Source organism: Cyprinus carpio, chromosome B21 (genome assembly GCF_018340385.1).
Source record: "Cyprinus carpio isolate SPL01 chromosome B21, ASM1834038v1, whole genome shotgun sequence".
Classification (NCBI taxonomy): domain Eukaryota; kingdom Metazoa; phylum Chordata; class Actinopteri; order Cypriniformes; family Cyprinidae; genus Cyprinus; species Cyprinus carpio.
Window position 1 is genome coordinate 6,078,625 of NC_056617.1, and position 21,769 is coordinate 6,100,393.

A 21,769-nucleotide genomic window follows, 5' to 3' on the forward strand; every position below is an offset into this window, starting at 1 on the left:
ATACTCTACCTCAAACATTTGGTTGCAATTATCACTCTGACCTGCTTTATGGCTCATTGGGTGTGAACATCTAACAACATTAACTTTAACCCTTTTAAAACTAACTTGAAATTATTTTGGAGCTGTTTATTTTGGGCTGATGCCTCAAATTTAATGCAGTGTGATACTGTGAAAACTTACTGGTCGAGCCAATTTACACTACACTGCCCTTAATGTACAATAAACAGTATAAATATCCATATCATGATTGCAGCAATTAAAAATATTAACCTTTTTCTGTATCCAGATGGAGATCTGCCCTGTTTCATTGGCAGCGTGTGCCGTACACTCAAGACGTTCCAGATCTCTGTGTCATAATTAATCACTGTGGTTACATTGGCCAGCCATGCTGGATAGAGTGCAGAAGTCACCCACTGTGCAACAGCTGCTGATATTCCATTTCCCACAATGCACAAGGAGAGACAGAGGTCACAACGCTTACTGGGATCATCAAACTGTTGCTTGGTGACCGACCATTGGAAAGTCTGACTCATGATGGAAGGTCTGAATGTTTGAACTTTTAAAGCACAAAGATTCATTATTTATTGAACACCGTTTGTACTCATTAGATTCTTGGCTATATTCATATTCATTCAGTTTTGAAATTAAGTCTCTGGGGTGCCCTCTAGTGTTATAAAGAATATGCTTCTATAAGTGTGCAAACAATAAATTAATGTTTGATGGAAATTCATTGAAAACTTAACCATTTATTCACCAATGGATCCTCCAATGGATCCACCAATGGATCCTGAAATGAATGAGTGCCATCAGAATAAAAAAAAGTCCATCCCCTTTTGTCCTCTCACATCAAAATCCAAAATCCATCAACATATTTTTTTAGAACTGTTTTGGACTGTTTTCACTTGTAAACAGTGTTTGATTATTTGCAAATTTCTCTCCTGATTCAGACAAGACTTTTTCACTTTAGAAAGCAATATTATGCATAGAGGACTGTATCCATAATATTCCATTTTAGCTGAAAGCAATGGTTTGAAGTTGAAAATGTCTTAATGATAAATTTATTTATTACAAACATGCAACTTTTCGCTTCACAAGATGTTAACTGATAGTAATGTGGATTCCATGTGGATTAATGTGATGTTTTTATCTGCTGTTTGAACTTATATTCTGACAATACCCATTCATTGCAGAGGATCTATTGATGAGCAAGTGATGTAATGCTCAATTTTCCAAATCTGTTCTGCTGAGAAGCAAAATATATATAGTGTAATAAAATAAACACTTGAATGTGTAATTCGGATGTTTTCTTTCCACTAGTCATGGAAGCAAAATGGCCCAAAAATTAGCATCTTAACAACAAATAAGTGAGCGAAGAACTTAGATTTTCTTTGAATTCATCTATCAAGCCATTAATAAGTTTGTTGTCCCTTTGTGCTCATAAAGATATCCCATGGGTCTGTCTACCCATTGAGCTGTAGATTTATCCAGCACACCGGCCCTATAAAAAGAACCAGCCCTGCAGACAGAGAACTCCACCAGGTTCAGTTGAGGTGGGTAATGTGTCCAGAACAGTTGGTCAGGTTCAATCTCCTTTCTGTATTTGTGGATTGATGGTGGAGAGCAGACAAACACATGGCCATGTTTGTCTTTGTAATTGGATGCTAAAATAATAGATGCTTTCCTGCTACTAGTCAGGCATAAAAGACCAAAAGCTGGGCTGACGTACTGTAAGCAGGGTTGTTGACAATTTGGAATTTAAAAAATGCCTTTTAAATTCCAGTTCATTTGCTGAATTCCAATTGACTTTGAATTAAGGTAGCAAATAAGTAGCCTATATATATAGAATAATTTAAATAAATATTAGAAATTAAAATATATTGTGGCAGTATTTAAGAGTATTCTGTATACCAGTAAATAAATAAGCATAATTAGTTCAAATAGATTTTATTGCAAAACTTGTGTTAGCAAACATTTGTGTACGCATAATGAAATCCCTCCGTTATGACTGTGTTGAATTTCTTTGAATTCAGTAAATCTGACATTCTTTTATTCCAATTTAAATGGTTATTTAACAGCCTACATTTAATAATTTATGAAATCATTTATTAAATTCCGAACTTTTGCATACACAGACATTTAGGCACATAATTTTACAGAGAAAAGCTCCAGATCAGAGGCCATTATGTCCAAATCTAAGTGTATGATTTTTCCATGTATCTTGAAAAAGAGTTGTTCCCAATAAAATGGCAAATACGAGACCTTGTTGACTTTCTGATGTACATCCATAAGCAAATCTTCCACCAGCTGTAAACACCCCAAATCATGTCACTATTCAATTCAAGTTTTCAATTAAATTCAAGTTTATTTGTATAAAGCTTTTCACGATGCAAATCGTTGCAAAGCAGCTTTACAGAAAATTAAAGATTCTACATTATATTTAGTAATAGCTCATCTCAAGTTGATGTCCATTATAGCAAAATTTAGTAGTTTTGTATGTTGTCTGAGAGTTGACATCATCTGAGGTCTTCTTGGGGATTGGCATCATCTCTTCAGGCATTCGGTCATATCAGGTCTTTGTAAGGGCTGCATCCAGACTGAACCTTGTGTAATTCCTAGATACCATGGGATGCTCTGTTTTCTGGCAGAAACAGAGAAGGTAATAGAGCAAAATTAGTGTAGCGGCTGTTCCAACTAAGCAAAATATGATGTGTTCAACCCAAGCAAAAGAATGAAAATGTGCATGTGATCAGATGTAACTGAAGTACAAGGTTATGAGAAACGTTATGGAAATGCTTGGCTAAAGAGATGTGTCTTTAATCTAGATTTAAACAGAGAGAGTGTTTCTGAACCCCGAAAGTTATCAGGAAGGCTATTGCAGAGTTTGGGAACCAAATGTGAAAAAGCTCTACCTACTTTAGTGGACTTTGCTATCCTAGGAACTACCATAAGTCCAGAGTTTTGCGACCTTGGATGGATTGTAGCGTGATAGAAGACTAGTTAGGTACGCTGGAGCTAAAAAGATCAAATTTTCTTGACCTGGTAAGGACTCTAGCAGCTGCATTTTGGACTACCTGTAGCTTGTTTATTGAAGTTGCAGGACAACGCCCTAGCAGTGCTTTACTAGTGCTAGTGCATGAACTTTGCTAGTGCATGAACTAGCCTTTCTGCATTAGAAACATTTAGCATGTTCCATAAATTGCCAATGTTTCTAAGATAGAAAAATGCTGTTTTTGTAACTTGGGAAATGTGACTTTCAAAAGACAAGTTGCTGTCTAATATAACACCCAAATTAGGAAGTAACAGTACATCTAGATGCAAGTTGATATATACTAGGTTCAGTGTACTATTTTTGGTCCAATAAGTAATATCTCTGTCTTATCTGAATTTAATAGGAGAAAATTATTGGTCATACAGTCTTTTACATTTTTAACACATTCTGTTAGCTTAGATAATTTAGAATTTTCTTCTGGTCTTGTTGAAATATATAGTTGAGTATCATCAGTATAACAATGGAAACTAATCCCATATTTTCTAATAATATTTCCAAAGGGCAACATGTATATTGAAAAAAGGGCCAAGGACAGATCCTTGTGGCACTCCATAGTTTACTGGATTTAATTAAGATGATTCCCCGTTTATATAGACAAAGTGATAGTTATCAGAAAGGTAGGATCTAAACCATCTTAAAGCCTGCCCTTGAATACCCGTATAGTTTGTAATTGATCTATGAGTATGTCATGATCTATAGTGTCGAACGCAGCACCAATGTCAAGTAAAACTAGCAATGAGATGCAGCCTTGGTCTGATGCAAGAATCAAGTAATTTGTAATTTTGACAAGTGCAGTGTCTGTGCTGTGATGGGGCCTGAAACCAGACTGAAAATCTTCATAGATATTTTTTTTTTTTTTTTTTTTTTTTTTTGCAGGAAGAGCACAGCTGAGCTATTCCCATGTGCAAATGTTTTCCTCTGTGTGTGTGTCTGTCTGAAGATTTGTCCTCCATTTCTCACAGACTCTGAGCCCTTGGGCAGTAACCTTACTGTCATTGCAATGTGATGGTCACCGACTCGCACAGAGTTGAAGCCAGGTCAAGTCAGGGGTCACAGCCTTATAAATTGTTCTGGGGAACACTAGAGAAAAGACTGCTGAGAATGGATCTCCTGAGAGATGTTTGTCCCTGTGAGATGAACCTCCACGTTTACCCAATCTGGGAATAGAGAGGAATCTGCTTGTATGGTGATAGTTTCAGTGTTGACACATTCCACAGTTCATGAGCTCTCTAATGCCCTGACACATAATAGATGATAGAATCCATCTCAGCTGGGGCTTTGAATGGTAAAGTTTCATAAAGAAACAAAATAGATGGTTTTTATTTAACATAGCTTTTAAGGTTAGATGAATTTGGATATGAATCTTGTTCTGATTTAGATCTAGTTTTGGCTCTAAGTCGGTTTTGGATATAGATCTAAATTTGAATTTAGGTCTGAATTAAATCCAGCAGAAGCAGTTACTAAGCTGTTATGGATGTTTTCTAGATGGATGGTATCTAATCCAAGTTAAAAGAGCCCAATTCTATGATATTTTGGTCCTTAGATAGGGATCAAATCCCTTCTGTAATGTAAAGCAGCCTTTTAGTTGACTTTTATTATCTCCTACATTTCCAATGGCATGTAGTACAGGAACTGCATGGAGAACTTTTTAGATTCATTTGGAGCTTTAGATTAGTTAATATATTTGTAATACATTTTTTTTTGGTATTTTATTTTAATTTTAATTTTTAATTTTTTTACTTTTAATATTATTAGCTTTTGTGGCTAAGACCAATATGAAATCTCCATGTGACTGCAATCAGTTGAAATCAGTTTCTGACATTTATTTCCAGGCTACAGGTATAAAAATAGAGCCTAGGTTGACCAAAGGGGCTCTTACACTAACGTTTAGAGTTAATTTCCAATGAATATTTTAACTAATCAGGATTTACAGGGGTTTTGAGGTGTCTAAGGAAAGGATCTGGAGTCAGTTTATAGCAATCCACTAACAGGCCAAACATGTTGGGACAAGTGTGGGATTTAAGTATCAAAGACGAGGGGTTTGCTCGTACTGACAGGTGCCGTCAGGGGTCATCACACTCTGACTGTTTTAGGATCACCTTGTTTTGAGTGTCTCAAAAGTGTCATTGATTAAAAACAATTTAGCGGCAGTTTTTGTCTGGCAGATTTCCCCCCAAAAAAATCTGTGCAAAAAAAAGTCTGTATCTTCCATCTGGGCATCATAAAAAAGTGTGGGGTTTTTACATGAAAAAAAATATGTTTTTTAAATGGTTGTAACATCTTACTTCAGCAGTTTCATAGAAATTGTGCAATGACTTAACATACTTACAACAAACAAAAACAGGGCTGCAATATGAAATTGTACATTACCAAAAAATGTTCATAATTAGTCATGCCAGGTTTCCTAATCATTTATTAAATAAACTTCACCCCATTTCTTTACTTCTCCCTCTAGCACATTAAACAAATAAATCATGTTGGTTTCATAGGCCTAATGTTTGTCTGAACTCTGTAGGGAAATATTAAAGTGAGGGATGAAATTATAAAACACATTTCTTGGTCATTAGTGCCCCCCAGTGACGAGAAGTGAAATGATTCTCGAAACGATTCTCTTTCTAAATGCATCTGTCCACATGATGTACAACAGTGTTCAAAAGTTTGGAGTCAGAAGTTCTTGTTGTTGTTGTTGTCGTCGTTGTTGTTGTTGTTTTTAATGAATATGTTTGTTCAGCATGAATACTTTAAATTGCGACATTAAAGACATGATGAGATTGTGCAAGATTCAAATAAATTTAGTTCATCAAAGAACCCAACGTTTTGAATGCTACTGTATGTTCCTCATATAGACCTACACCTCATAGTTGTGTGAGAGTGAAGATAAACCAACATCTTTGATTGATTGGAGCTGTAATTATCTCAGCATTTATGCTCACATGACTAACTGGTATTTTCACTTCTAAAAAAACAAATACAGGGCATAAATCAGAAGTGTGTATTGTAGTTTTTCTCTTTTTCTGTACTACCTCACTGTTTATATAAAGGCCAATGGAGTTCATTTTATCAAGATTTTAGGTTAACATTTAGAAGAAACTGTATATTTTAGGTCCTGCAAATGGTTTCCATTTCTTATGTTTTCCATTGCTTTTAATCACCATTTTGCCTTCGCTAGTTCTAAGGATCTTGCACTGACACAAGATTAAAAAAAAAAAAAAATTTAAGTAGAAATGTTTATATAATCTCATAAAAGTTGCTTGTCTTATGATTAATATTATAAAAGCAAAACACTGTTTAAAGCAGTTTTAGATGGCATATAGTGCATGCATCTGATATAATTGTAAACTATTTCCTCAGACATAATGAGCTGTTTGTGTGTTTTATCTTGTTTGTGAAATGATTTTGTTTTCTTTCCGGACAGATAAGAGTCACTGGTGAGAACAACAGCTCACACGCTCATCTCTCGCTCCCTCACACACCCCATGCTAAAACAAGAATAACACTGACATACATTACTCTGTGATGGGATGTGTTGTTCTGCCCAAACAGTGATAAGAAGCGTGTGTCTTTTAGAAAAAAAAGAACTACGTGATGAACAGCCTTGCATAGGAAACATCAATATTTGCTGCTTTTATGTGGCAGAATGGCAGAAATTTGAAAGGAAAAGTATTTGAATAGGATTGATTAGTATTTGTTGATTTTTTTTGGCAGAATGGCAGAAATTTATATATATATATATATATATATATATATATATTATATATATATATAATATATATAACTAGTCTCAAATAGACATATTTTTTATTAATCACATCCAAAATAAAAGTTTTGTTTACATAATATATGTGTGTATACTGTGTATATTTATTATGTATACTATATAAATACAAACACATGCATGTATATAATTAAGAAGAACTATGTTATGTTTATATATTAAATATATTTATATATATAATAAAATATAAGAATATAAATATATAAATGTATATACATGTAAATATTTCTAAATATATAATTTATGTGTGTGTATTTATATATACATAATAAATATACCCTGTACACATACATATATTATGTAAACAAAAACTTTTATTTTGGATGTGATTAATCGTGATTAATCATTTGACAGCCCTAATATATATACATATATATATATTTATTTAATCTTTTTTTTTCATTTACTATTAACATTACTGCTTTTACTGTAATTTTGATTAAATAAATGTAGCCTTAAGTGAGCAAAAGAAACTTCTGTCAGAAACATTACAAAATCTTCTCCCAGAAACATTACAAAATACAGACCCCAAACTTTTAAACAGTATTCATGCTTTCAGATAATAGTATCTACTATAATATGATGAAATATTTATATAACTAAACTTTTATTTCTTCAGAATACAATGGAATCAGCATCAAGAATTTTTTTTTGCATCCAGATGGTGTAGTCACACAATCTACCAGCAGGCGGCTAACAGAGCCATGCTAACCAGCCAAACCTTCACCCATCACCCCTAACAGATTATAAGGAGACACCAGAGGATTGTGGGAAATGGTTTTCACCCCAAACGCCTTCGAAACCTTCAAAAAGTCTCCACAAAGTGTTCAATCGTAACCAGGCTGTCAGCTTCAAAGCCACTTCAAGACATAATTAGGGTGTTTTCACGACTCTGTAGACCTGTGGAATGCCAAACATCTAATCAATTTCTCGTCTGTGTATTTATTCCTAAATTTAGACATCCGATTCATTGTTGCAGAAGTGGACGACTCAGACGTCGCTTCATTTCTGTGAAGGTTGTGACCTAACACTCGTTGAGGTTGCCGTTATACACTTTGCGCAGGCTAATAAACAACCTGTAACCGTCCAAATATCAACACGGTCAGTTTCCGTAATTTAAGGGGTATTTACAAGGTGCTTTGTACACCTTTGTTTCTGAAGGGCGATGTTGACGTGTTCAGGAGTCAGATAAAGGGTATTTCTCACCAACTCCTTCCTGTTTTTCCGAACGAGGCCTTTGTTTGGCCGCGGGAGTCCTGCTTCTCGGTTCTCAGGGGAATGATGAACCGCTGCATTCGTGCCTGAGAGAAGCACGGAGCAGATCTGTGTTATCAGAGACCTCTTCAACCTGTTCTCTTGTTGTCTGCCTCTCCGTCAGCAGGCTTTGGGTCTTGGCCGGGTCATGGCCAATCATATTAGGAGGAGTATAATGAAAAGTAATTATTATTAAGTGTCAGTGACGTTAGTTATCTTTGTACTTGCAAGTATGTGATGTATCATTTATCTTGTTTTAAAAATCAGAGGTTTTTTTTGTAGCACTAAGTTTTTTTTTTTTTTTTTTTATTACCATTTTTATTCAGCATGCGTGCATTAAATTTATCAAATGTAACACTTAAAGACTGGAGTATCTATCTATCTATCTATCTATCTATCTATCTATCTATCTATCTATCTATCTATCTATCTATCTATCTATCTATCTATCTATCTATCTATCTATCTATCTATCTATCTATCTATCTATCTATCATCAACATCTCTGTTCTCATACATTTAATTTGTCATAATTTCTGTAATTTGGTAAAGCTGTCAGATAAAGTGCAATGAACTACAACTTCAGCCAGGGTTGCCTTTAATTTTTTTTTTTTTTTACTTTTCTGCTATACTGTGCTATCCTACATTTTTTGCACACTTTTATTCAGTGAGGACACATTAAATTGATCAGAAAATTGTATTAAAATCATTTATAATGTTACAAAAAATATATTTTTAAACTTACTATTCATCAAATAATCCTGAAAGAAATATATCACAGTTTCCGCAAAAATTTTAAGCAACACAGCTACAACACTGATGATAATAATAATAATAATAATAATAATAATAATAATAATAATAATAATAATAATAATAAAAAACCTTCAGCAAATCTGCATATTAGAATGATTTCTGAAGGATCATGTGAAGACTGGAGTAATGATGCTGAAAATTCAGCTTTGCATCACAGGAATAAATTACATTTCAAAATATATTCAAATAGAAAATAGTTATTTGACACTGTAATAATATTTCACAATATTACTGTTTTAGTGTATTTTTGATCAAATAAATGCATGAGCATAAGAGACTTCCTTCAAAAGCATTACGGCATTGAATGGTACGACAGATACTTTTTATTTGAATATATTGCAGTAAATTATGTTTTTATATAAGAGTATTGTTTAAAAGTGATATATATTCAGCCTGATATTTTATTAAATATCCTGGTTTAGCTTTTATAGATCTGCTTTAAATATTGATAGTTAAAGATGCAAAGAGCAAATGCTGTTTATTAATTGTGTGCTCTCTCTCTCTCTGTGTGTGTGTGTGTGTGTGTGTGTGTGTGTGTGTGTGTGTGTGTGTGTGTGCGCATACGTGTGTGTGTGAGTTTTAATAAGATTTAAAGGCCTTGCTATGAAGTCAAAGGTGTCTCACACTAAAGCTCATTGGCTTATAGAGGAAAGAATTGCTGTGCCTGTTGAGGAAACAATGCATGGAAAGAAGGAAAATCCTCAAGAAAAGCTCCTGAATGGGTCTCTAAAAATAAGCTTCGGCAGGAAGGTGAGCTACTGACTTTTTTGACCATAAAAACCTATATGGAAATGACTTGAAAATGGATGGAAATGACCAAATGTACACATTTAGACTGTCAGAGAATTTAGTTTTAGAGTCTAAGATTTGTTTGCTCATCAAGGCTGCATTTATTTGATTAAAAATACAGTAAAAACAGTGGAATATTTTGAAAGATTATTACAATTTAAAATAACTTTTCTATTTTAATATATTTTTAAAATGTAATTTATTCCTGTGATGCAAAGCTGAATTTTCAGCATCATTACTCCAGTCTTCAGTATCCTTCAGAAATTATTATAATATTCTGATTTGATGTGCATGAAACATTTCTTTTTAATATCAATTTTGAAAACAGTTGGTTTAATTGTAGAATAAGTATTTTTGAACTCTGTGTACACTTTGTCATGTTTGTAATCGAACAACCACAAAACTGCAGTTCAGTTCATTCAGAAATGTGTCAATAAAAGTGTTTATGTTTCAGTGACGTGAAGTTTACCACAGGGAAGGCATTTTGTCAACCTGCTGCGGAGACGGAAGCGAGACATTCCTCTTTTCCCGTCCTGTCCTGTGGTGACGTGTGTCAGTTGATAAATTCCAACCGTTTTTGAATCCTGTCCCAGAGGCAGACACAACAACAACAGGAAGTAAGACAATTTTCACAGGTGTCAGGAAACACAGGAAATAAACAAGTGGGATGCTGGGAAAAAGCCTCATATGAGACCTCGCGAGGTGAGGGATCTGACGGTTATTAATAGTCTGCGGTGGGTATTTTCAGAGCTTGTGTTGAAGAGCATCTGTTGTACTGCTCAGGATGAGGACGGGGTGTTTTCATTCAGAAACTTCTGGAAAGGAGGTTCGATCTGGATAAACGTACATTTTCAAAGTTTGTATTTATTTTTAAGAGTGTATAATAATTTAACCAAGCATTTGATTTTGTATTAGTTCAAATGTCTAATTGTATTAAGCATATATATATATATATAATATTACCTTTTAAAATATACAAATATTCTTAAAGGCAGTTTATTTAAAAAATAAAACAAAGTTATTATTCTCAATAATTATACACAATTATGCTCTATCAACTCAAAAAAAATTATATATATCCTCTTGGACAATAACAGTAATAATGTTCAGTATAGTTTTGTATTGAAGACTTTCATATACACTCTATACATACACATATAAAAATACTGGCTTTCAAAAAAATATAAGTAAAAACTGTGACATTTTGCCTCATTGTTACTCCTATATATTGAGGTTAAAACAGATCTCAGTTAACTTAAATATTAAAAAGAGAACATTAGTTATAATTTTGCAAGTTTTTTCCACACTTTTAAAATGTTTTAAACAGAACTTGTAATTAAAAACTCAAAAACTTGACTAAATAAAAAATAGCAAAACAACAAGAGACTGTATTTTTCCTCATAGAATAACATTGTTTTAATTTAAATCTCATACATACAGCAGTAAGAATTCATATTATCACTTTCAAGAGGGTTTTAAAGCAAAGATTCACAGAGAATAATTTACACACAGATTAGAAGGATATACAGCCCATAATTTATAATAATCTCCTTCGCCTTAATATACCACAGAAATGAAAAACAGCACTGTTTAGCATTACAGATGTAATATCACTGAATGTTGACGCTAATGCTGATCAGAATTGGAATTGAGTCTGGTATATAATCTTAGAAAATGCATCTCATTAAATACAATTTAATTGTAATGCATTCATAATGTAAAAGTGTTTGTGTGTGTTCATTCAGTGTTGACATCTCAGTTTCAGCATAATGTGCCCCTGCAGGAACATTATTATTGGGATATCAAATTCTGCTGGATATTTGTGTGCATGTGAATGCATGTAGACATGCTTTGGAATAAAGACATAACTGGCATACACATCTGTAAAATATACAGAATAAAATGTGCATCTTTTTCTTTGACCCTTTTAAACATATTAAAATATATCCATTTGGTCCTTTAATTTATTATGCTACATATACACTGATTAAACTGAAGATAGAGAGTTGCTGTCAGCGAGGGGTGAGAAAGTTGCGAGTGGGAGACCGATTGCTGCTGGTTTCAGTGTTGCCGTCGCCTGAGCCCACTTCATTACCTGTCATACAATAATAATAATAAAAAAAAAAAAAAAATTAATATTCTGCATAATGTCACTTTATATCAAATGACACATCTTAAATATATTTTTACAATTTTTTTTAAATAATAAAAAGAAATATTTTGTGTGCTTTAATAAACTGTAAACTCACCTTCACTTGAATGAGATTTCAGCATGGCCATTTTAGCCAAGAATTTAAAGGAGAGACAAGCGCCTGTTTCCCTGTCACACAATCCACCTGCTTTACAGGTGCATGTTTTCCGACATTCCATGCCATATGTTCCATACATGCAGTCTGAAAAGAGAAAACACAAACATGTTAGAGCTGATTTAACTATTACAGGATCTGTACCACTTGTCATTAACAAAGACTCTTTTTAAAGGATATTTGCTTATTGCTGATCCAGTGTTTGTATAAAAGGATCAGAAGGCTCACTTATGTCTAAGACTCGGGGTAAGACTCAATTAAAAGGCTGAGTGTGAGTAATCGGTGTGGAAGGAGTGTGTTTCACCAGTACAAAGCAATGAGTGTTCTTTCACCAACTCACACTGTTCTGACATAATACTTTAAGTAATAATTTAGGGGCCCTAAAAGAGACTTGGAGGAGAGTTTTCTTTAGTATGGCGAACTGTTCTCTAACCTGTAACCTGAGATCACCTCAAAACCGTCAGCTAATCATGAGGATTTCGATAAATATTTGAATATTCTCCAAAATACATAATTAATCTGCCTTGAACAGGTGTGATGAAGCTTTGTGACACACCAGCTAGCAAAAAATGTGAAATCGCACAATAGGAAAAAATTAAGTAATTTGTCAGGACAGTCTTTAACATATATACGTAGACTATATACTATATATATATAAAACATTTTTTCTATATGTAAATGTTTTTCTTTCACATTTCTTTTGACTGTCACTTTTGTTGATTGTCACTTTGTTACAGTTTTTTGTTGTTGTTGTTTAATCTAATTTGAAATATATAGAATATTTAATTTGTATAAGCACATCTTAAATATAAAATCTTTATTTTTTATGCATACACATTCTTTTTTACACAACTCGCTTTGAATTCCATATTTATGGTTTTATGGTTATGTTTTTTTTTAATTTATGAAGGCTACATTGGTGATAGAAGACAGTATTAAAGGTTTAATTTTCAAGATACATAACAGTCTTAAACTTTGGTGGAAAGCTATACTTTTAATTTCCTATATTATATATTAAATATTAATAATTTTTTTTAAGATATTCTTTTTATATCAAGATTAAATTAGAAATCCATTAATACGTTAAGTTTTTAGTATGTTAATACATTTTAAATCCCCAATTAGATATAATTATGGGCTAATATATATAAGCCCATAATTAGGATATAATTAGTCCATAATTAATTAATAATTAGTGCAAGTATAAAGAAAAAAATAAAGAAATAAAGCAATTCGTCTTTTTGATACGGAATTAAAGAAAGTGATAAAAACATTTCTATGTCATTATTTTTAATTAATTCCATTATTTTAAGTTATCTTTTGCTCTGAAAATTGCAGTTTATAATTAAGACATAACTGATTGCAGAATCAATGAATCCGTTGAATGCCAATCCCCCCCACAATCCCATCTGCCTGAGCAGGTGCCCACATCAGCCCGTACCTTTGCAGATGCCATATTCATCTCCATAATCATCCTCATCCTTGTAGAAGTCGCAGAAGAGTCCCGGGCCGCACTTGACGCCGTGCATCCCGGACACGGTGCGGTAGCAGTGCTCTCCCCGTCCCGCGGTGCAGACCTGGCAGCATCCGCAGTCATCCAGCACCGTGCGCCTGCAGCGCTGCGTCGAGCCGCACAGCGCGAGGTTGCATTTATCCGGGCAGCTGACGGCGTATTTACCAGAGGGACCCCACGCGTCAGCGTCTCCGAACACCATCAGCAGCAACACCGGGATCGCGTACAAACGCATGGCTTGAAGTGCTAGCGAACACCTGGATGCTGTCCTCGGGTCTAGTGCGCTGGGGAGGAGCTGTCCTCTTCTTAGATGTGATAGTGAATGAAACGGCTCGGGCTGCATGACTGTCAGCTTTAAACAAGTTTGTTTTGCACATAGTATGCCCTCGTCAGTTTCCTCAATCCGGTGTTGTTGTCTATTTGCCAGCCTCCCCCTTCCCTGTTTTAGAAATCCGGCGTGGAAGTGGAATTAGAGCCGTGCTGCCATCCAGGAATTGATGTCATCACTGAAGTCTGGAGTTGTTTGTTTGAAGGTTCTTCAAGATGACCCTCGTGACCCCCATGGCTCCTTGTTCCTGACGTGAACGTGCATGACGAGATGTTTCTGGTAGCGTTGAAAGTGTGTTCTTCTGAGACTTGATTTACAGTAAACAGTTTGGTGAAACAGTTTGAACACAGAAATGCACACAAATTTCAAAAATAATTACAAAGAAAAGGCAGGTAACTCTTTTTCAATAATCTGTTTCATTTACAAGTACTAGGCCCATGTGTGTGTGTGTGTGTGTGTGTGTCAAAAGTTATTGAACAGATATTTTAATGATTTTTTTTTTTTTAAAGAAAGTCTCTTCTGCTCACCAGGCCTGCATTTATTTGATCCAAAGCACAGCAAAACAGTAACATTTTGAAATATTTTTACTGTTTAAAATAACTGTATATAATATATTTTAAAATGTAATTTATTAATGTTATTTCAAAGCTGACATTTTAACATAATCACTCCAGTCTTATGATCCTTTAGAAATCATGCAAAAATTCTGATTTGCTATACTCAACCAAAATTTTTAAAAAAAATTATATATATATATATATATATATACTGTATATATCGAGATTTTTTCAGGTTTCTTTGATGAATAGAAAGTTCAGATGAACAGCAAATAATCTGAAATAGAACTATTTTGTAACATTATAAATGTTTTTATCATCACTTTTGATAAATTTAAAGCATGGTTGCTAAATAAAAGTATTATTTTCTATTCCCCCCCCCCCCCCCCCAAAAAAAAGACTCCAAGCTAATAATAAAATATTAAAAGAATGTTTCCTGAACAGCAAATCAGCATATTAGAATGATTTCTGAAGGATCATGTGACACTGAAGACTGGAGTAATGATGCTGAAAATTCAGCTTTGATCACAGGAACAAATTAGATTTAAAATGTACTCAAATAGAAACAGTTATTTTAAATAGTAAAACCTTTTTCACAATATTACTGCTTTTGCTGCATTTTGGATAAAATAATGGCTTGGTGAGCAGAAGAGAAATCTTTAAAAAACATTAAAAATCTTACAGTTCCAAAAATTTTGATCTATATATATATATATATATATATATATATATATATATATATATATATGCACAACAAACAGCAAAGCTATCATTATAACTTTTATTTATTTCTAATTATATATATATATTGTTTAATAACAAGATAAGTGTCTTACATGAATGGATTCATACAATGTAAATATAATATGTCCAAGCTTCAGTTTTAATTCTTTTGATGTTACCTGAACAATTAAAAAAAGAGAAAACATTGAAATATTTCTTGAAAGTCATAACGTGGCCCATTTTAGCTGATGGGGTAGACAAACCAAACTTCATAAAATACTCTGGTTCTCTGCAATATTTTTCAATCTTAATTTTACATCAAGATACCGTTTATGATGCTTTCAGAACTGTAAATGTTATTAAAACACTGACCTGATTGAAAATGTTGTCTTGAAATAGTCTAATTTTATGACATTTTATTAAGTTTACAAATAAGCATTCGGCTGAATATTAATGAGGCATCTGTATAATATATATCTTGAAAGTCAAACTCTTTGAAAACCCTTTCCGATCTTGTCTCCATAAATATATACTGTAGGTAGGCTATATTGGAAAAGAACACAAGAGCATCACACGCTCAGGGGCAGCAATGCAGAATATCCATCACTAGATGGCGCTGTTGCATTAAACAACGGCAGGAGAGTAACGCGTCACATTTCATGTCACTATTCTCGACTTTAAAAAGGCCTCAGTATATTTATTTATTTATTTATTGTCTGTTTGTAATTCTATGTTTATTTTTATTTTCTTGGGAGGAGGGGTTGTGTAATTCGGGTCGCATTGGGCAAAACAAAAATCTCAAAGATATGCAAAAGCGTTTTAAACCGACATGAATATTTAAAATAAAAATGATAATTAATAATAATGAACTAAATACATATTAAATACAGTAATGGTAAATAACGTGTCATAAACAAAAGCTAGACATAACGGACCCATATGATTTAAACGTCATGACGTCATGAGACTACGCCGTATGCGTAAAGTCCACCGCTGCACGCGCATTCCCGAAAACGAACGCCGCTGTCTTTCATGGCCGCAGCTTGCGGAGCGGCAGCCTACCCCGCTATAAACACCCTCAGCGCGAGATTAACCGGCATTTCGTCCTCGCATTGCGTAACTCCTCTTTACCGGGTGCCGTTTAGTTATATTTAATTCAAACTTGTGTACTTGTGAAGGTAAATACAGGATATGGTTCACAATAAAGCGCAGGATTCCCGTCCTTTCTGGTAACGTCAGGCAGCAGGTTTAAAGAGCCTTGCAGGGGGCAGTTGATCTGCTGGGCGTGAATGACAGAAGGAAACAGGAGATCGGATCGTTTGGTAAGTATTATATACACTGTCTTTTTTATGTTTCATTCGACAGGATCCGAGCTGATGAATTGTGGGTTGTCGTATCTGTCGTAACTGATGTGGTTTAATAGTTCGTTAAACAGTTGAGCTCGTCATATGTCAGCTATTTTTGTATCTGTCACTGTTGCTGAGTCCCAGCTGATGCAACAATGTAAGTCTTTCCTAAGTGACAGTTCATGCATGCATGTTGCTCTGGTGGCTTATCTATTTGTGGTTACATTTTGCATAATGTGCTGTATTTTGGCATAGACCGAGGTTTAGATGCATAGTGGGTTGTTTTGACTGATCATATCTGATGCTTTCTGGTCCACCATGCTGAATAAATAGCAGTTTCTTGGGGGTGATGTGGTGTAGTGGTTATAAATGGTGTGTTCAAACCCTTCAACCCTGTTGAAAAGACCAGCATGTGTAGTTTAAGATGCTGGGATGCTGATGTCTGTACTGTTTTTAGCCCTAACAAAGCCTCCCTTGGTCAACCAACTTCATTAGAAGGACCATGCTGGCTAAACAATGTTTTCTGCTGGTTATACTGGTTAACCAGATAGACAAGCACCAAACCATGGAAATTCATGCTGGCCTAAGATGGTCTTTTCCGCAGAGAACAGGTGACCCATGAACCATCACCATTGTTTCTTCGAGCAAGGCATTTAAAGGGACAGCACACCCCAAAATAAAATGCTGTTATCATTCACTCGCACTAATATCATTGCAAACCTGCAACAACACACATATTCAGACTTAAATATATCAAAATGTGCTGCCTAAGGTTTGATGCCAGTGAAGTCAAACATCATTGGTTCTTGCATGTTTTGTAGATTTGTAGAATCAAACATGCTATGATTTTTGTATATGTGTAAGCTAGGGTGACCATACTTTAACTTGATCCGGACAGGTTTTCTAAACTGCCTAAATTGTCCATGTTTTGTCTTTTTTTCGTATTGTTTTCATACTTGCTGAAAGTCATGACTGAAAAGAAGTTTGACCAATAGAATGCAGGCATTATACATAATCGACCAATCGTTGCATGCAAGAATGTGGGACCTACAGAGAACAGTCAAACCAATGCATATTTTAGATATTTTAGGCAATTTAGAAATCCCGGGCAGGCCATGTCTATGAAAAAGAGCACGTATGGTCACCCTACATAAGTATAAATAACATTTCAGAACCACAGTGGAAATTTTCAGTACATAAATTAAAATTGTCGTCCTGTTTCCAAACAAAACAATCATATGGTAGATTTGGAATATACATTACAAGTCATATGGATTACATTTATGCTCGCTTTTTTGTCATTTTTTTTATTTTATTTTTTTATCTTGACTGCTTCAGTCCTCACTGACATTAATTATATTGGCTTCTGCAAAATATTAGTTTGTATTTCATTGAACTAAGCAAAAAATTAATAAAGGTTTACAATGACATAAAGGTGAGTAAATGATGACAGAACTTTACCGTCAGGTCTCTCCAGAAGAGTACTGACAGTCACTTTGGCTAAAATGAATGATTATTTTAGGTTTATTAAAATAATTATTTAGTTTCTTTCTCAATTCTGTGAGAGGAGAAATTCATCTTAGTGCATGTTGCATGACAGTTTGGTGTGTTTCATAATCAGAGCCTTTATTGTTTACTTCAAGGTCCAGACAGGTTGATCCAGAGCTCATAACGGGAGCCAGACACTTCTGATATGAAAAAATGAAATCTTTAATGTTTCGTGTTCAGGAGATATTTTGCACTCGTATTTAACACAAGCCTCAAAGCTCAGCTTTGTAGTTGTGCATTGAAACCTTGGTGTACCCTTATGTGTTGATGGCCTCTGTCTGAAATGTGATTGGACTGGACGTAAGTTTTAGTTGTCTTAGTCAGGTGTTCAGACTATCATCCCCCTCAGACCATTCTGACTGGCTGATCTGAATCCACTTTAGTCTCACTCATCAGAAGGTCATCAGTTTTAGCACTTGGCAATGGAAAATCTTGACTGGACAGCTTTATGTTTGTCTGATTGATTCAAGCTCAGTCCTTCACCTCTGTGGCTGAGAATGACCCTGTGGTTCCATATGTGCTCTCTGATTTCGGTTAACATCGTTTGTGCGTTCCGTCATTTGACTGTGGGCTCATTTGCATCAAGGTTTCCAAGAAATGCTTGAAAACCTTTCAGCAATTATTACTATTAAGGCAAAAGAGAAAGCAGATTTATATTTTATTATAATCCCAATTTTTAATGCTTCATTGTTGTTATGCAGCTCTCTTTTGAACTCTGTAAAAAGATTCAATGATAATATGCTTGTGTTGTAATTTAAGAAAGTATTTCCATAAAAAGATGTAGCCGATTTTCATAATCATGTTTTGGTCAGATGTGATTATTTACACAAAGACATTAACAGGATGCTAAAATTAGTAAGGCATTGAGAGTTGGCTTGCATGAGGGTGTCAATTTTAATATTTTTAATGGTTAATGTGGATGTTTTTAGCCATCTTTTGAATTTTATATATAATCGTAGTGATACCTGACTGTAGTTTTATCAAACTTGATTGGATTTAATGTTTTAAAGTTAAACAAACATAGTAACAGCACATACAAACAATAAAATCTATTGCTAGTGCTTATTGATGTTTGTGCTGTTTTTTTCCCACCAAAATGGCATCACTTCCTGTAGCATAATGTTATTAAGCATAAAGGGATTTCACAAAAGTCTAAAAGGATGGGCAGTGATTTGTTTTGATTAGAAATTTTGTCAAAATAAATGTTTTATTACATTTTTTTTGCCCTAACCAAAGTAATTACATGTTATTGCCATATACACAACTATTTAAAAGTTTGGGTTTAGTAGTATTCAATTTTTTTATGTAAAGAAATTATTACTTTTTTTTTTTCAGCAAGAATGCATTTAATGGATCACAAGTGACAGTAAAGACAGTTATAATATATATATATATATATATATATATATATATGCATACACACACACACACCACACACACACACACACACACACATATATATATATATATATATATATATAACACATCACAACTGTTTTTAACACTGATAATAATAATAAGAAATGTTTCAGCAAATCAGCATATTAGAATGATTTCTGAAGGATCATGTGACACTAAAGAGTATCAATGCTGAAAATTCCACTTTGCCAAAGTAAGATTAAAAGACATTTGAAAATATATTATTATTGTGAAACCATTATTTTAAAGTGTTAAAATATTTGACGATATTTCACAAAATTTGAAATAATATATCCAACACATCTGACCTTCTTGGCGGGAATAACCCAGCTGTTATTCTGTCCTCTAGTTTAATTTGAAAAGCACACCCAACAGCTATCAGATCAACACTAGTTTAAAACTGTATGTTCTCTGATCTATTTTTATACGTGCTCTAAAATTGCTATTTTGGTGCATAACTACCTTTTTCTCATCATTAATAGTAACATGTAACTGAAGATTGTCTATATTTACACCCAGCGCATTGTACTCACGCCAGTATGTCTGTTGTAAAGTGGTAAACACCTCAGAGGATAAGCTCAGTGTCTCTTTACACAGTCCTCTACATTAAGGGCTTGTTATTGTCATGGTTTTTGTAGGATTAGTCGGAGTTCCCTGGGAATGTGACACTCGGTCCCACACCACCTCCTACATAACTGTGAAGCAGCTTTGAGAAGCATCCTTTTTATTTTTACACGTAGTGAAACCCTAGAGGCTGTCGGGTGTAATAAATTCTGGGGTGTAAGTCTCAGTGCAGACGTGAAAGTGCTAGGTCATGTTGCTCATGGACACTGACCAACGGGAGGTGGTGGTAACTTGCTCGAAGTGATGAGAAGGCCAGCGGGTTCACTGATGTGAGAGAAACTGAGGCAGGCGTTCAGGTTGCTCAATTCCCAGGCTGATGGTGTCTGGTTCATTCGAGGTTTAAGTCCAGGATTTTCTCATTTTAGATCATACTGCTGTGCAAGTGTTGGATTCATCACGTCAGTCATTACTGATTGAACAGCTACTGATTTCCAGATATAATCAAAGAAGGTTTCATATTCATATGTTAGCTTATCATATTTTCCGAGACTAAAATATATTATCATGAGTATGTCTCTCATCCTAACCACTGGAGTTTCCTTGTTTTCTTTTTTTACACTCATAAATGGAAATAACACCTCTTTAGAATACTGGAAAAGTTGTAAATGTTAATATAGTACAGTTTGATCAAAATTAAATCAGTAATATTGTGAAATATTATTACAATTCAAAATAACTGTTTTCTATTTTAATATATTTTTAAAAATGTAAAATTTTAATATATTTTAAAATGCATTCTTGTGATGGCAAAGCGGAAATTTCAGCATCCTTTACTCTTCAGTGTTGGTTATATAACTAGACAGCTGTGAAAACAAATGATTATCTGATTGACCAATCAGAATCAAGTATTTCAGAGCATATTAATATTATTACTGTGTAAAACTTTCATTACTTGCTTGCATAGCCATAAAAAGTGAATGCTGGAATAATAAAATGTCTCTGTTTTCTTTGGAGCTTACAGCTTAGGGTTTGAACTAATGCATCGCATACTCAAACTGAGGTTTTTTGAAATGTCACAGCTCTCAAAACAAGTGGAAATTTTCGTTGTTACATCTTCAGATGAAAGCTGACTGTCTCTGAGGTCGGAAAGAGACCCAGAAAGGTGAACCCTGGGTGTTGTCAGGCTGTTTTCATCTTCACATCATCTCTCATCAGGTTATATGAAGGCTAGTTACAGCTGCTGGAGTCTGTAATCAGTTTTACAGATACTAACTAGATTAGGGTGAAGTCTAAACCTTCTGATTAATGAGTCACAAAGATTTTAGGGCCGAGTGATTCGCTGTTTATCTGTAGTGCATGACTATTGTTGTCATCAGTGTAAGTAAGCTCTGTATAATTTGATGTGTTCTTCATATTATGGGTGACATGTCCATAGTTTCCAGTGGAATTGCAAGATGCACTATAACAAACAAAACTGTAAGCTCTGTTCCAAAACCTATTTAGCTGCCTAGAAACTTGACTGGATAAATGTAATGCTTCCTTATTATTTAGTAACATTGAGGCATCTCAGAGATCAGCAATTGTGGTACCTATCATTTAAAACAGCCTCCAGAGTTCAAACTATTTATTTATTTTTATTTTGTAATTATATTTATACATTTAGATTAGATCATCCATTTAAATTTATTTATTAGATGTTTTATTAAAATGAATTTAAATTAAATGTATTTATTAAAGGGATAGTTTACCCAAAAATGAAAATTCTGTCATTAATTACTTACC

General features: G+C 34.1%; 2 protein-coding genes across 2 annotated transcripts in view; one reads left to right on the forward strand and one right to left on the reverse strand.

Moving 5' to 3' along the window:
* Positions 1 to 11,074: 11,074 nt before the first annotated feature.
* LOC109046260 (endothelial cell-specific molecule 1-like) lies at positions 11,075 to 13,998 on the reverse strand. Its single transcript, XM_042748342.1, has 3 exons — positions 13,431 to 13,998; positions 11,933 to 12,076; positions 11,075 to 11,778 (listed from the first exon to the last, which is right to left on the reverse strand). The coding sequence occupies exons 1-3, from the start codon at positions 13,843 to 13,845 to the stop codon at positions 11,696 to 11,698; spliced, it is 642 nt and encodes a 213-aa protein (XP_042604276.1). The 5' UTR covers positions 13,846 to 13,998; the 3' UTR covers positions 11,075 to 11,695.
* A 2,103-nt stretch (positions 13,999 to 16,101) lies between these two features.
* The window catches only part of LOC109045559 (probable E3 ubiquitin-protein ligase HERC1), a 63,062-nt gene continuing 57,394 nt past the window's right edge, over positions 16,102 to 21,769 (forward strand). Inside the window, 1 exon segment of the mRNA XM_042748376.1 lies at positions 16,102 to 16,432. The gene's annotated coding sequence lies outside the window, so the exon portion shown is untranslated.

Coding starts and splice junctions, on each gene's coding strand:
- LOC109046260 (XM_042748342.1), bottom strand. CDS start 13,845: ATGCAGCCCGAGCCGTTTCATTCACTATCACATCTAAGAAGAGGACAG. Junction 12,077..13,430: donor TGAATATGGCATCTGCAAAG/GTACGGGCTGAT, acceptor TTCTCTTTTCAG/ACTGCATGTATGGAACATAT. Junction 11,779..11,932: donor GAAATCTCATTCAAGTGAAG/GTGAGTTTACAG, acceptor ATTGTATGACAG/GTAATGAAGTGGGCTCAGGC.